Source organism: Anas acuta, chromosome 19, assembly GCF_963932015.1.
Source record: "Anas acuta chromosome 19, bAnaAcu1.1, whole genome shotgun sequence".
Lineage (NCBI taxonomy): Eukaryota > Metazoa > Chordata > Aves > Anseriformes > Anatidae > Anas > Anas acuta.
The window spans coordinates 692,181-705,548 of NC_088997.1; the positions used below are offsets into that span (position 1 = coordinate 692,181).

The following is a 13,368-nucleotide window of genomic DNA, read 5'->3' on the forward strand; positions in this document are numbered from 1 at the left end:
GAGCATCGCAGGTTACGTTTGTGCCTACGCTTAATTTTGCAGAAGAAACCTGGCGCAGGAAGACACAAATCTCCTGCAGCACACCCCCCTGCAACAAGTTCGGCTGTCTGGATGCTTTATCCTTGAGAAGGACAGCAAAGATGTCCTGTAAATTAACAGCCTCTATATTTGGAACCATCATTTTTTGTCCTTGATGGGCATCACCTTGCCAGCTGCTCCCTGCTTCCTTTATTTAATATTCAGTGCCCAGTGCCTGAAGTTTTCACAGGGGCCGGGCTCCTCTATTGCCTCTCATGCCCTCCCCAGCCCGATGCCCCGGCAGCACAGGCACAGCCTCAGGCAGGCTCCTGCAGCCGGGGGGTGCCGGGCAGCTCCGGCCCCTGCCCCCTGTGCTGCACAGGAGCTGAGCCACCCGCACGGGCTGGGAACCCAGCACAGCGAACACGTGAGGTGGAGCTGCAGTCCTGGATGTGGAAACTCCCCAGCATTTCAGCAGTACCTAACGGCTGGGTTCCCACCTTAGGTTTGAGCCTCCCCTTCAGTGGGTCGCAGAGGAGACACGGGGGAGCTCAGCACCCTCCAGCACAAGGCCTGACTCTGCCCCAGGTCCAGCCCCCAAGATGCTGGGGAGCTCCTGGCCTTGCCTGGAGCTGTGGACCTCAGTTGCCTGCTCACAAGTCACCAAAAAAAAAAAAAAAAAAAAAAGATTTTTTTGGCAACAGCAGCAAGGGCAATTCACTCAGATGTCACTCCTGGAAATCTTCAGCAAGAGCTTAAGTGAGGCCCTGCAGCCCAACTGCACCACGCTCCATCCACAGCCAGTGACCTGGCGGGGTCCCCGCTGTGTCACTGCTCCCTGGGAGGTGACGGCCTCTGGCATGGCCGTTGTGGGGCTGCCTGGCCCCAGCTGCCACCGCAGGCACTCCCACCGTGTGTGCACAGCTCTGCAAAGCTGCAGGTGCTCCGGGGCTTACAGCAGGTGCAGGCAGAGCCCCTGCAGTGCAACGCTTTCCCCAGTCACCTGATTTACCTTGGCTGTGTCCTGGGCTAAGACTGGCCCTGACCTGAAACATTACTTTCTCGCACTGAAGTCTGAGAGTCAGCAAAGAAAGAGACCAGCAGTTTCTGGTCTAGATTTCTTGCAATGAATTATGTATTTGTAAATTGCCAGCCCGCATCTGCGTGCACACAGAGGCTTCCCGACTGCACAGCTCACACAAGCAGGAACCAAAGCCCTGCTAAGAGCAAGGTGACATTTAACTGCAAATGAGTTTAACTTTAATTACTCCTCTGCAGCAAGAATAAATATTGTTGAGAGTGGTTCAGGGCGTCCCGCGCTGGTGCGGGCGCTGCCGTTGTGCTTGTTTCAGTAGGTGCCGGCACGCTCCACGCAGCCGCCCGTCCTGCTCTGCGCTAAGGGAGAAGAGCGACCTCCTGCCTGCAGCTGGATGGAATCTGGATCCTTTCCAACCCGCCAAGGACTTCCCAATTTGTCTCGTTAGGAAAGTAACGCTTGATATGCAAATAATGGCGGAAAGAGATTTTTATCGCTTACAAATTTTGTTCTCTGATCTCACTTCCAGGAGCAGAGGAAGCAGTGATTTCCAGCAGCAGTTGGATAAATGAGCCAAGGGACTCGTGGACTTTTTAAGACCAGAAGGATTGTCTGATCTGATTCCTGAAAACACACAAGCCAAGGAACCTTGGGCAGCCATTTCTGAGCTGATTCAATAATTTGTAAATTAAACAGAACAGCTCCCAGAAACCAGAGCCTCCCACCGCGTGCAGAACCAGCTCCGAACAGCGGAGGGACACTGCTGCCCCCCCGGCCGTCTGTGCCACGGGCGCACAGGGGACAGGAGTGCTTCTGAAGGTGGAGAGAGGCCAAAAACATGTGAGCTGCTGTCTTTGTGAACCCAAGCCCTGCTCCCACCCAAAAAATATGGGAATTTAAAAATTGACTTCACCAGTGCAAAGATTCCATTCCAAATGGCTTCAGAGGAGGGAGTACCTACGAGCATCCCTTGCTGAACCAAACGGTGAACTGACAACTGTGTTAGAAGCCCTTGCCTTATTTCTGGTTGCCTCTAACACAGCTGGGACCAGCAAAGCAGCAGCAGGGTGCCCCCCGGCCTGAGGCTCCCAGCCCGCCAGCTTTGCCCAGCGGGAAGGAACCACCACGGCACCACCTCGAGGGAAGGGGAGCAGCGACGGGACCTGGTCGGGTACGAGTGCCCTGAGCTGAGACTTCTGGAGCGGGGCTGGCGTCAGGAGCAGCCCCGTGCCCGGCGGGAGCTGCAGCCCCGCGCACACCAGCTGTTGGTGCACATTGCTCATTCGCTTCAGCTCGAGCGAGCAGGGCAGGCATGGAGAGATTGATTGCCTGGGAAGGCGTGCGGAGGGAACAAGGTAAGCATCACCCCGCTCCTGCACGGGGAGCTCACTGAAGTCAATTTGTTGTGCTGCACTTTGCTGGGTTGCTAATAAGAAAGGGACATGGGCCACCAGGGACTCTGCAGCTGCCACTGATCCTGCCAGACTTGCATATGGCTCATGTAAAGCAAAATTCAATTGCAAACACAGAACAAAGACTGAATGTAGGAGGAAAAAAAAGAAAATAAGAGCAGGTGGAGGAACAGAGTCCCTTTTGACTATACCGCTAACAGTCCCTTCCTTTTCCCTCAGATTATGTCACTTTGATGGTCCTGGCAGCTTGCATAAGATGAAGCAGTCACGGTAAAGCACTGCTTGAATTCTCACAATCACTCCCGTGAAGGCTCCTCAGTCCACAGCAGACAGGAAAAAAAAACTCCTCAGGGTCTCGTTCTCCCCTTAAGATGTCTATATGACTCTCACTGTCCTGAATAAACCCCACAGCAAGAACTACACTGGGAGGGTTTCTGCTCAATGTGATGGTGGGGGAAGAAAAAAAAAAAAAAAAAAACAGGCTCCCACATTACAGGCCAAATTCTGTGAGAGTTCAGAGCCAGATTTTTTTCTCAGCCTTCAAGTGTCATGCTGAGCTCATTCACAGAAATCTGGTACCTGGTGGAACGGAGTCTCTTTGGGAAAAGCCTTCTCTGTATGACTGGTAAAGCACTACCTCCTTTTCCTGACATATTTTGAGGTGAATGCAGGAACCACCAATGAGTTCCAGCAGAGACAGCCTTCAGAGGACCCAGGTCTCTCCAGACCCCCGCTCGGGGACACGCATCCCTGCCACAGGATGCTCAGGAGCTGGCATTGCCCCTGCCTGCAGATAGCACAGCAAACACCCCTCAGTGCCTCACCACTGTGGAGGCGATGGGTTTGCTCCTCGTGCAAATGGCCCCGCTGCAGCCGGCAGGGCCCTGCTGCCTGCGGGGGGCCAGGGGCCAGGCGGTGCTGGGCTGGGCACTGCTTGCCTCACAGGGTGCCCATGCCCCGTGCACCCGGTGCGTGGCGCAGCCTGCTGGGGGTCTCAGACCCCTCCCTCACAGGCAGGGAAAAGCAGGAGAAGGGGCTCCAGAGCGTGGCAGCCCTGCAGCCCTGCTCCATGGCCAGGGCCTTCCACTGGTGACCCCGAGCCCACCAGCCCCTCCAAGACAGACAGTGAAGGCCCTTGGCCACCTGAGCCAAAATCCAGGAGGTGACCCTGGGAACTGGAAGCCAGCACCCGAATGGGGCGGTTGGGCTGCTCACAGGGTTCAAATCCCATGATCCTGGCCCAGACTGACTCCGATATCCCTGCCACGGCCAGCGCAGATGCCCACAGGACTCAGCTGAGCTCAGCGGAGCCCCTGTAAGCACGCTTTTCCAACTGCCCCACTACAGCACGGGGCTTCAGCACCTCACAGGGCAGCAAGGTTCCCCCACAGGGGCAGGGACAGAGAGGATGGGAGGGGGAGGACGGGGACTACACTTGCTCCATGGCTCAGTTCTGGTGAGCACCCTCCTGGGCTGTTCATTCAGAACCACCAAAACCAGCGGGTTGTTTATTTCCATCCACTCAGCTTTGATGGGCTACCTAAAGCCCCAGAAACGGAGAAGAAAACATCCTCGAGCAGCAGCAACAACACAAGCTATGCAGAAAGCCCACCCACAAAAGCATCACTGAAATCCTGCTCCCAAGTGCACCTGTTGTATGAGGCAAAACAACTACAGCAGCAGCACCAAAACACGGGGTGGCCCCTGGGACCCAAAACTTAGGGGTGGGACAGGGGGAACAACCAGGGCTTCTTGTTATGGGCTGTGTAGTTTATAATGAAGGCTCCAAATAATCAATTCTTCGTTTGTATCATTTTGTTATAAAATCACAACTTGAAAAAAATAAACAAAGAGAAGGAAGCCATCAATCTGCACCAATGCCCATGTTGTCTCCATCCCAAATCAGAAGTATGTATGCCACTGAGATTTGGATGCATATTTCGTACTATTTTTAACAACAAAGTTGCCAGAGCAGCACAGTCCTGGAGGAGAGAGAAGTCCCTGACTGAGAACGCACAGAATAAATCAGAGCACGGTAAACCTTTGAAGCAAAGAGCAACTCACACTAATAAGTGGGGGGAGAAAGCAGGAGCCATGCAGAGCAGATGCCAGCTAACACAATATTGCAAACAGGCTATTTCCTCCAAACACAAAGTTGAACATAAAGTACAATCCGCGGCTTAGTCAATGAAAGATGAAACCATTTGTCAGCTGTTCCTCAGCGAAGAGACAAAGCTGTTGAGCTGAGTTAAAGCAGTCCTGCGAACACCACGATCCCCGACAGAAAGCGCTCTGCCCTGCTCTGGAGCAGCCCCGGGGCCGGTGGTCGGGGTTACCCGGGGCGGTGGCGGCAGCAGCAGGAGCCCGGCAGCGGCTCGGGGAGCGCCGCGAGCAGCCTGCGCTCAGGCTGCGCTCAGGCTGCGGTCAGGCTGCGGACCCCCCGTGCCCGCCGGCTTCGGGGGAACCCTGCGGGTGCTCCCCCAGCCCTGTCCCAGGAACGGCACCGAGAAGGGCACAACCGACGGCGGCGCCGGCTCGCCCGGAGCCCTCTCCCCAGCGCCGGCCCCGCGCCAGCGAGCGGCGAGGGCAGAGCGCTCCTCAGCCCCTCGGCGGGCAGCAGGGCGCCGAGCCGGGGCCGTACCTTTTCTCCTTGTTCTGCCTCCTGGACTTGTGCAGCAGCCCGATCAGCACCACGGCCGCGCGGATCCCGGCCCGCCTGGAGTGCATCCTGCCGGCCGCCCGGGACATCGCCGCCCGCCGCCCGGCCCCGCCGCGGCACCTGCGGGACGGCGGCGCGCCCGCGCCTCCCCGCGCCTCCCCGTGCCCGCGCCCGTGCCCGCGCCTCGCCGTGCCCGCGCCTCCCCGCGCGCTCCCCGCCCGCCGCGCCGCCCCCAGCGCCGGGCACGGCTGCGGGCGGCCGCTGCCCGCTTTTCCCCTTTTCTCCCCTTTTCCCTTTTTTTCCCCCCCGTTTCCCCCGCCCTGCCCGAGGCCACCCGCACGGGACGCGCCCGAGGCAGCGGGGCGGGGACGCGCCCCGGAGCTGCCCCGAGGGACGGCGCTCGGGGATCGCTGCCGGGCGCGGGGAGCAGCGGCGGGCGGGAGCTGCTGGCCCGGGGCTGTAACGGCACAGCTCAGGATGGAATGGCACAGCTCAGGGTGTAATGGCACAGCTCAGGGTGTAATGGCACAGCTCAGGATGCATTTTGCTGCTGCCCAGGTTTTGCTGAGAACAGCCCGTGCGGTACCCGCACCGCGGGGTCCTCAGGGGGACGGGGTTACGTTACAGCCCCCTAAAATCTGAATTGTGCGAAGGATTTTTTCCTGCCTTACACACTTTTCCTTCTGCGTTTTGCAGACATTATTTAGCCGTTCCCCTATGGGACAGCTCCAGCCGTGCTCGTGCCGGGGATGAAGGTCCCTGTGCTGCAGAGCTGCTCAGAGCCAGGGCTGGGAGCGGTGCGACAGAGCACGAGCCCTCCAGCTGGGCTCTTACGTGGGGGAGCCGGCACACCACTTCTTCCAGGCAACACACACATATTTTTTTTATTAAGTAAACTGTCGATGATCTACTTCACAAGCTCAGCACCTTTCCCTGGAAGTCTCTGTCGCCATGGCGATGAAGCAGCCGGGTCTCTCTGCCCTCCTCCCCTTCACCTCCCGCCTCACCTTCCTCCTTGCTAGCGGGATTTTCACGGGAATTAGATTCAGGACCAGCTACAGCATTCTGAACGTGTTCCTTGTTAGAGGGATGAAAACGCAGCCCATGCTTTAGGCATATAGGGCATGAGAACACGGACACAAAACTCCAGTCCTCCACAGGACCAAAATATCAGCACCTGCCCAAAACCCACCCGCGCTCTGCATCTCTGCAGCCAGCCTCAGAGAAGCCGTAATAATCCTATTGCACATCTGGCCAAGCCCATGAAATCGTTCCTCTGGGTCTGTTCCTCAGCCCGGCCTTAAAGCAGAGAGAGCACAAATCTCCTGGCACAGGGGAGACCCAGACCCCCGGAGAGGAGCCCAGCAAATTGTCCCCAGCACAGGTCAGCACTTCTGCGGGGCCCCGCCACGCGCAGGCTCAGCATCCGATGGCCACCTTGACCAGGACACGGAGCACGAGCTGCCTGCAAACCCGCTCAGATGGGCAGTCAATTATTAACAGCACGTGGGGCTCTCCTGGAAGAGCCCCTGACAAATGTGTTTGCTCGGCAGCAAACAGCTCGCGAAGGCCATGGAGCACATCTGCCACTCTCGCTGCTTCCTCCTGCCTGCCACCTCCCTACCGCCGTGCTCGAGGTGATCAATACCACCTTAGCTCTGGCCTTTTCTGTCTAAATATTTCTGCACAATTTCTAATCAATGTGTTAGTTAAATTCAACAAAAATCCCAATGCCTTCAATGCCATTTCTTTATGCGTTCCACTCTAAGTCAGATAAAAAGGACGTGGAACAATATTTCTATCAGCATGCCACATCACTTCAACCCCAGAACAACCTGGCTGCAGCACAGTCACAGCCACCCCATCTGCATTCACCTACACAGCACGCAGCTCTGCAAAGCGCTGAGATTTAAACTTATAGCTAAGATTAATATTTGAATATTTTAACAGATCTTGTGTGGGTCCCTGGGAAGTCTGGGGCAGCAGAACGGCCTCTCCTGCAGCAGCTGAGGGCGCAGCGATTTCAGAGCTGCCCACTTTCCCAAAATGAAAAATCCAACCAGTTCTCAAAGCACCCTGGAACATACGCCTCCTTGGGACAGCATCAGATGATGCCAAACCATGTGCAGTGGGTGAGATGTGAGAGGATAGGAGGAAAAGGTACATTGAACCAGGATGCTACCTTCATTCTCACTGAAAGAGCACTTAACTCACACTGCAAAGCCTTTTAATCAAGTTTTTGTTGGACCAACAAATCCCTTTGCTCTTGCAGAAAATATCTGTCTGCTTCCTTTCAAGCAGAATCATCAGTCTGACAAATTTCTGAGACATAGAGGAAAAAAAAAAAAAGAAAATATAACCCGTTTCCCGTGCCAAATTATATCAATTCTGCCGCACCTCATTAGCTTTCATTTAATGGAGGGGGAGGGGTTTTAATTTTAAACCTTTCGCCTCTCGCATTAAACAAGCAGCTTCAAATTTCATTGAGTCTCTCTCTGTCTCTGGAGACATCTTCCACTGTCTCTCTTCCCCATTTCCAGACAAGTTAAGTATTAATCTTCTCTTGTTTTATGCTGAAGTGCCTTTGTATTGATTTTTAAAGATGTTCAATTCTCTCATATTTGGAAATAGAGAATGACTTTGAGTAGACACACTTAGCCATATTTTCCTCTTCACCCAAATACTGCAAATGAGTCTTCATTGTAATCAATTTCTTCTGGACTTTGTTTGCACCTGACCTGTAATTTATAGGAAAAGGGCAGGATAATTAATGGCAAGGGGCTAGACGGGGCTGCCTGGGGCAGAGGCTCGGGCAGGGAGGCAGCAGCTCACATCCAGCAGCTCACACCACAGCTTTGGCGGTGCCGGGGACTCACGGTGCCGGGGACTCGCGCTCCCTCGCACAGCAGCAGCTGGGGTGGAGACCCTGGAGCCCCCCTTGCTGCCCTGCTACCTACCCCAGGCAAAACAAGCTGCCAGTTAAAAGGTTAGGAAAGGTTAAACATTCTATTTCTAACCAGCTCTACCCTAAGAGCAGCAAAGGACCGGATCAGGAAGCAGGAGGTGCCACAAAGCCCCTTCCCCTGTGCCTGCAGCACAGAACTCAGCTCCAGCCAGGGCAGCCCCCGCGCCAGGAGGTGAAGGCACCCCCCAGCCAGTGGATTTATTTCCCAGAACAGCTTCTTTTACAAGGCTGAGTGAGCAATGCCACAGTAAGCATCTTTAGGATGTGTCCTTGTGACCACAGCCAGGGGCAAAACATTAGCAAGAAAACAGTGGCAGCACAGGCTCCTGACAGGAGCCAGGCAGCGAGGGAGCTGGGCACAGCCCCTGGGCTCCAATTCACCGCCAGCTCCATTCCCCAGGCGGACTTCCAGTCACCCCCCCGGGCAGCACACAGCACTTCACCTCCACGGCGCCTGGGACACGTGTCCTTGGCGGTGATGGCCAGGGAAGGGAGACTGATGCGCTCGGTGCTGCTCAGCCACGTGGACGGTGCAGGTAAACGGGGACCGGGGAACTTCCCCCAAGAACATCGCTTGTCCCTGGGGTGGCTGTGGAGCTGCCCTGTATGTCTTACGTTCTGCTGTCTGATAAAAGGCTTCAGGGCAGATTAGAGCAGGATGGCAGGGAAGCCTTCCTTCCCATCACACCTGGCAGGTTGAAATGGCACATTATGCACCCACAGAATGGTTTCTGCTTGGCAAATGGGGGAGCAGTGGCAGGACGGGCACGGTGAGCCACAAGCATGGTGAGCTGCATGGCACGGGAGCCCCGGGGCAGCCTGACCTGGGAGCAGAGCCAAGTCTGCCGCTGCCTCCAGAGCAGGAGCGTAGGCTCCTGCAGCGTCCGGGTGTGCTGCGTGTCCTCAGTTCATCCTTTACTCTTTTTAAGAGAGGATCCTATCAAATGACCCCGATGCTCCTTCAGCCAGAGCCGCAGCACGGGGCAAGTGCTCTGCCTGCATCCAGCGGGAGGCAGAAGCACTGCCTGCAGCTGGGGGCTCTGTGGGGCTGGGGGGACTCCGGACACCTCTGCTTTATGTGCTGATGCAGAGAGCATCACCCCCCTGAGGGTTTGGGACACCTGGTCAGGGCCAGCACCCAGAGAATACCCTCCAGATGGTGTCTACACCACGATGAAGATATCTTATAAAAACGGGACGCTGCGGCTTGAGAGCCTTAGACTGGAAATTAGGAAAAGCAAGGAGGTTGCTTCAGCCCTGGAGCAGCCCTCAGGAGGCTGCCAGCTCCCACCCATGGAGCCCCCGGCCCCAGGTGGATGGAGCCGCGGCCGAGCTGACCTGGCGCTGGAGCTCGGGGACGCCGCCCAGCCCCAGCGGCCGCTCTGGGCTCCCCTCAGCCTTTGTCCTTCCTGTAAGCGTTCAATGTTACCTCGACAGCGGCTAAATAACCTCTGAGTTAAGCAGCTGCCACTGTTTTATGAAGAAATAAATCTCTCTCTAATATTGCCCTGACGTTTTTGCTTCAGAGAAAACAGTTTTGCAGCTAACTACAAAACTGAATCCCAAGGGGCTGGAGAGAACTCATTTCAGGCTGGAACAATTACACGCCGTGATTAATAAATCACCTGGGTGGCCGGATCATTTATGCAACGCTTGGCATTTTATTCTGGACACTTTGCTAAGAAAGAACGATCTGAAAATACCAGACTGCGACAAGATGAAGCCTTCATTCCCAGTATCACAGAACCTCCCCCTGAATACATTACATGATTAATATTATTGAAAGGCTGTGCATTTACGAAATAGCTTTGGCTTTTGTGTTAATTCTTCAGTGAGATGGAATTGCCCAGGCCGCCCAGAGCCGCCCATCGACCTCCCGCAGCTGCTGACGAGCACATTTCCAGCGGGGGACGCCGGCCAGAGCCCCGGCACCCGCGGCCAGCCCAGCCCGGTGACTCAGGGCTTCTGCAGCCAGGCCCTTGGCCAGGCGCTGCCCGCCAGGCGATGCAGGACGCGGCCCACGAGCCCTCTGCGCCTCCCCTGCCGCAGGATTTACGGCCGCCTCGCTGACAGGGCAGCGCCATAAATACAGGAGATGCGCCAAGCAGCGGTGGTGCCGCAGGAGGGATGGGGGCCCGGGCCCGAGCCCTCCCCAGCGATCCCCGCCGCCACACAGCTGCCACCCCTCAGCGCTTCATTTCACATCACGGTGTCAGAGCCTTCCCTTCCTCAGATGCAAAGCACAGCCTCTGCAAGCAAAGCCCCCAGCGTCCCGGCCGGACCCTGCAAACACCCCCCTGCCCAGAGCCCCCCGCCAGCCCTGCCCCGGAGCACGGCCACGCACCCGGGGTGCTGGTGAGGCTGGGGGCCAGGCACTGCCCCTGCCCTGCCCGCACCACGGAGGAGAGGGACAAAAGGAGAGCAGCAGCAGCGCAGACCGAAAGACAGGAATAGTATCAATCTTCTGCAGAAGGGGCAGTCACATTCCTATTTTCCTGGGGTAAGAAGAAAAGATTTTGGAGCTTGCAAACTAGGGAGAAGGTGATTATAGCATTTCAAAATGTGCTGCAGAAAGAGGATAAGAGTGCGTGCAGGTTTAAGAGAAGTATCATGAGAAACAGAGCTTTAGATTATGTTACATCCAGCCCTAAGTAATCTGATTAGAGATTTATTTTATGGCTTCAGTTAGAAAGACATAGGGAAAATACCAAGAAAACAGGAGGCAGATATATGTGTTTTTCCCTTCAGATGAAGCATCCCTATGCATCCAGAGCTGACAAATCCCCAGAGCAACCATTCAGGCACTGACATATGCATCGAGAGCAGTAAAAGGTGACTTTGGGAGAGCTTAATTACTTTTCAAATTACAGCTGGATACAGAAATCCCACCAATTAGACAAGAAAACTTCCAACCTGTTTTTGTTCTGGGTACAGTCCCTGCCATTCTGACGCTCAATACCCTCTTCAAAAACCAGACACTCATTGTTACACGAGGATCAAGGTCATCGAAGATCAAGACTTTTGCTGCTGCAGTCTTAGGCTGGCTGGAGCATCTCGCATAGATCCCGGGGCTGTAAAAACACAGCCCCAGGATCTGCGAAGCAGCCCATGGGACTGGGGCAGCCGGACAGCATTGCACGGGGCACTGCGCGGCTCTTACCACGATTTCCCACCACCGAAGAAAAGACCTGCCCCAGCCCCCGGAGCAGGCACAGGTGAGACGTGGCCCTGGCGAAGGCAAGGGGCTCCCCTTTGGCACGTGCCAGCTGACGGAGCCCAGGGCCGTGGTGCAGCCTGCATGTCAGTGTGACCAGCACCCACCCAGCCCCCCGGGGGTCCTGGGCACGCGGCGCTCGCAGCAGCCTGCACCGGAGATCGAGGCACCGCCACCTGCGAGCCAGCGCTGAGCCCTGGAGCTGCGGGCGGCTCGGGGCAATGCCTGCACCACCACACACCTGGGTTGGCATGCACCAGGAGCACCAAAACGCTGCCAAGTCTGCACAGCTCCTCGGCTCCAAGGGGGGGCTGCTGTGCCCAGCTGAGAGCCCTCTCCAAATGGACAGGTTCAATAAAAGCAGAAAGCACAACTCAGTTGTTTTCTTGACGCAAGGTCACCTGGTTAAAAGCAAGCAAACAAAGCTGTGAGGGGGGGACCGCAGCCTCCGTGCCCTCCACTGCCTGCTGGTGAAAGGCAGCCCAGGCAGCCAGTGAAGACAAGGCGGCCTCGGCGCTTCAGCACGTGCAGTACAAGCGAGCGTTTGCCCAGCCCAGAGCACGGGACAGCCCGTGGCACCAGCGGCAGCCCCAGCCCGAGGGACCGAGATGCCAGCCTGACCCCCAGTTCCACAGCTCCTGCACCAGGACACCAGGGGGACGGGGAAACCAAACGCACCCGCCCGGCTGCAGGGGCAGCCCAGCACCCCCCCGCTACACGCACACGCCTTGACCTTTTGCCTGACTTCAGCTGAGCGGCACCCACGGTGTTTCATCTCCCCAGCGCAATTATCAGCCTTCCCAGGAAATAAACAGGGAAAGCAATCAAAGCTGCAATGAAAGAACAAAAATTCATTACAAACGAACGACCTCTCATCTCGCAGGGAAGCCACAGCCCGGTCAGATATCGGTACCCATTAAAAATAGAACAGGACCGCCTGAGAGCAGCGGCGGTGTTTGAAGATCAACACAACTTCAGATAAGCTGTGCGTAAGTGCTAGGAAGCAGGCAGGAGGCGAGATGGGCAGATAGCGACGCTGCTGCACACCCGCACCTGTTCGGTGGTTGCAGAGGCTGGGAGAGAAGAGACCTCAGTGGGAAAAGAGATCGCAAAAGACCTAAAACCAAAGTGGGAATTAGAAGGACCCAGAGCTGGCAGCGCTTTGCCCACACACCTCTGCATGCAAGCCACGGTGTCTCTAGATGTGGTGTACTTCTTCCAGTGCATCTCATGAGACCACTCTCTGTACTGCACCTTCCTAACTCCTCAGATCAGGCATCAGTTAAATAAATACAACAACAGTAATAATAATAATAATAATAATAATTAATGATAATAATAATAAAGAGCCATAGCAATGGCCAGCCCCAGAGGACTGCAACACCTGCATTTCCCTGTCCTGACCCCCTGCATGGGCCGGCCAGGCCTCGGCAGTGCCTGCCTGTCCCACAGCCCTGCAGCAGCCAGCCCATGGAGGTGGGCAGAGCAGCACGGGGGTGAGCCGAGTACCATGAAGGTGGGCGCTGCTCCCGGCTGGGCACGGTGTGTTCCCATGCTGGCAGACACCCAAACTCATGCACAGCCCCTTTGTGCCCTGCAAAGGAGAGTCAAGAAGCAATTTAAGCTTCAGCAAGACAGGAAATGGCACTTGATTAACCACGGGCGCAAATTGGTCCTTTCTGGGAACCCAGACGTTCAGCCCTCCTGGAAGCGCGGCTTTGTCTTTGTGTCTGCTCCACACACAGAGCCGGGCAAGTCACTCGCTGGTGCGTTACTCAAGGCAATTAGCTGTTTGCTGCTGCCTGCAAACAGATCCCAGCAAATCATGTAGCCATTTCCACGTGGCCAGAGCAGGCAGAGAGGAGCGGCAGCTGACAACGGTGTCAGCAGCACCTCTGCCCTGCCCCAACCCTGCTCGCGCCTGTTCAGCCCCCGGCGCATCACGAGGGAGCGGATAATCGCTGCAGTGCGCAGAGGATTAGCAGCACCGTGCCACTGCTGCTACACTGCGCTATTAATCTGACTTTAAAATGCACCTGAAACGGGCTGTCATCTGCTGGAGCA

General features: G+C 56.1%; 1 protein-coding gene across 25 annotated transcripts in view; it reads right to left on the reverse strand.

Moving 5' to 3' along the window:
- Positions 1–13,368, reverse strand: part of RAP1GAP2 (RAP1 GTPase activating protein 2) — a 73,740-nt gene that overhangs the window by 30,983 nt on the left and 29,389 nt on the right. For 2 of the 25 annotated variants that reach the window (XM_068655851.1, XM_068655848.1), the window contains exon 1: positions 5,108–5,313. The exons of 22 other annotated variants lie outside the window; for them this stretch is intronic. In XM_068655851.1, the coding sequence (XP_068511952.1) occupies positions 5,108–5,214 (107 nt within the window). In that variant the 5' untranslated portion in view covers positions 5,215–5,313. Of the gene's footprint in view, positions 1–5,107; positions 5,314–13,368 lie in introns of those variants that run through there. One more of the 25 variants, XM_068655850.1, reaches the window with a different exon arrangement.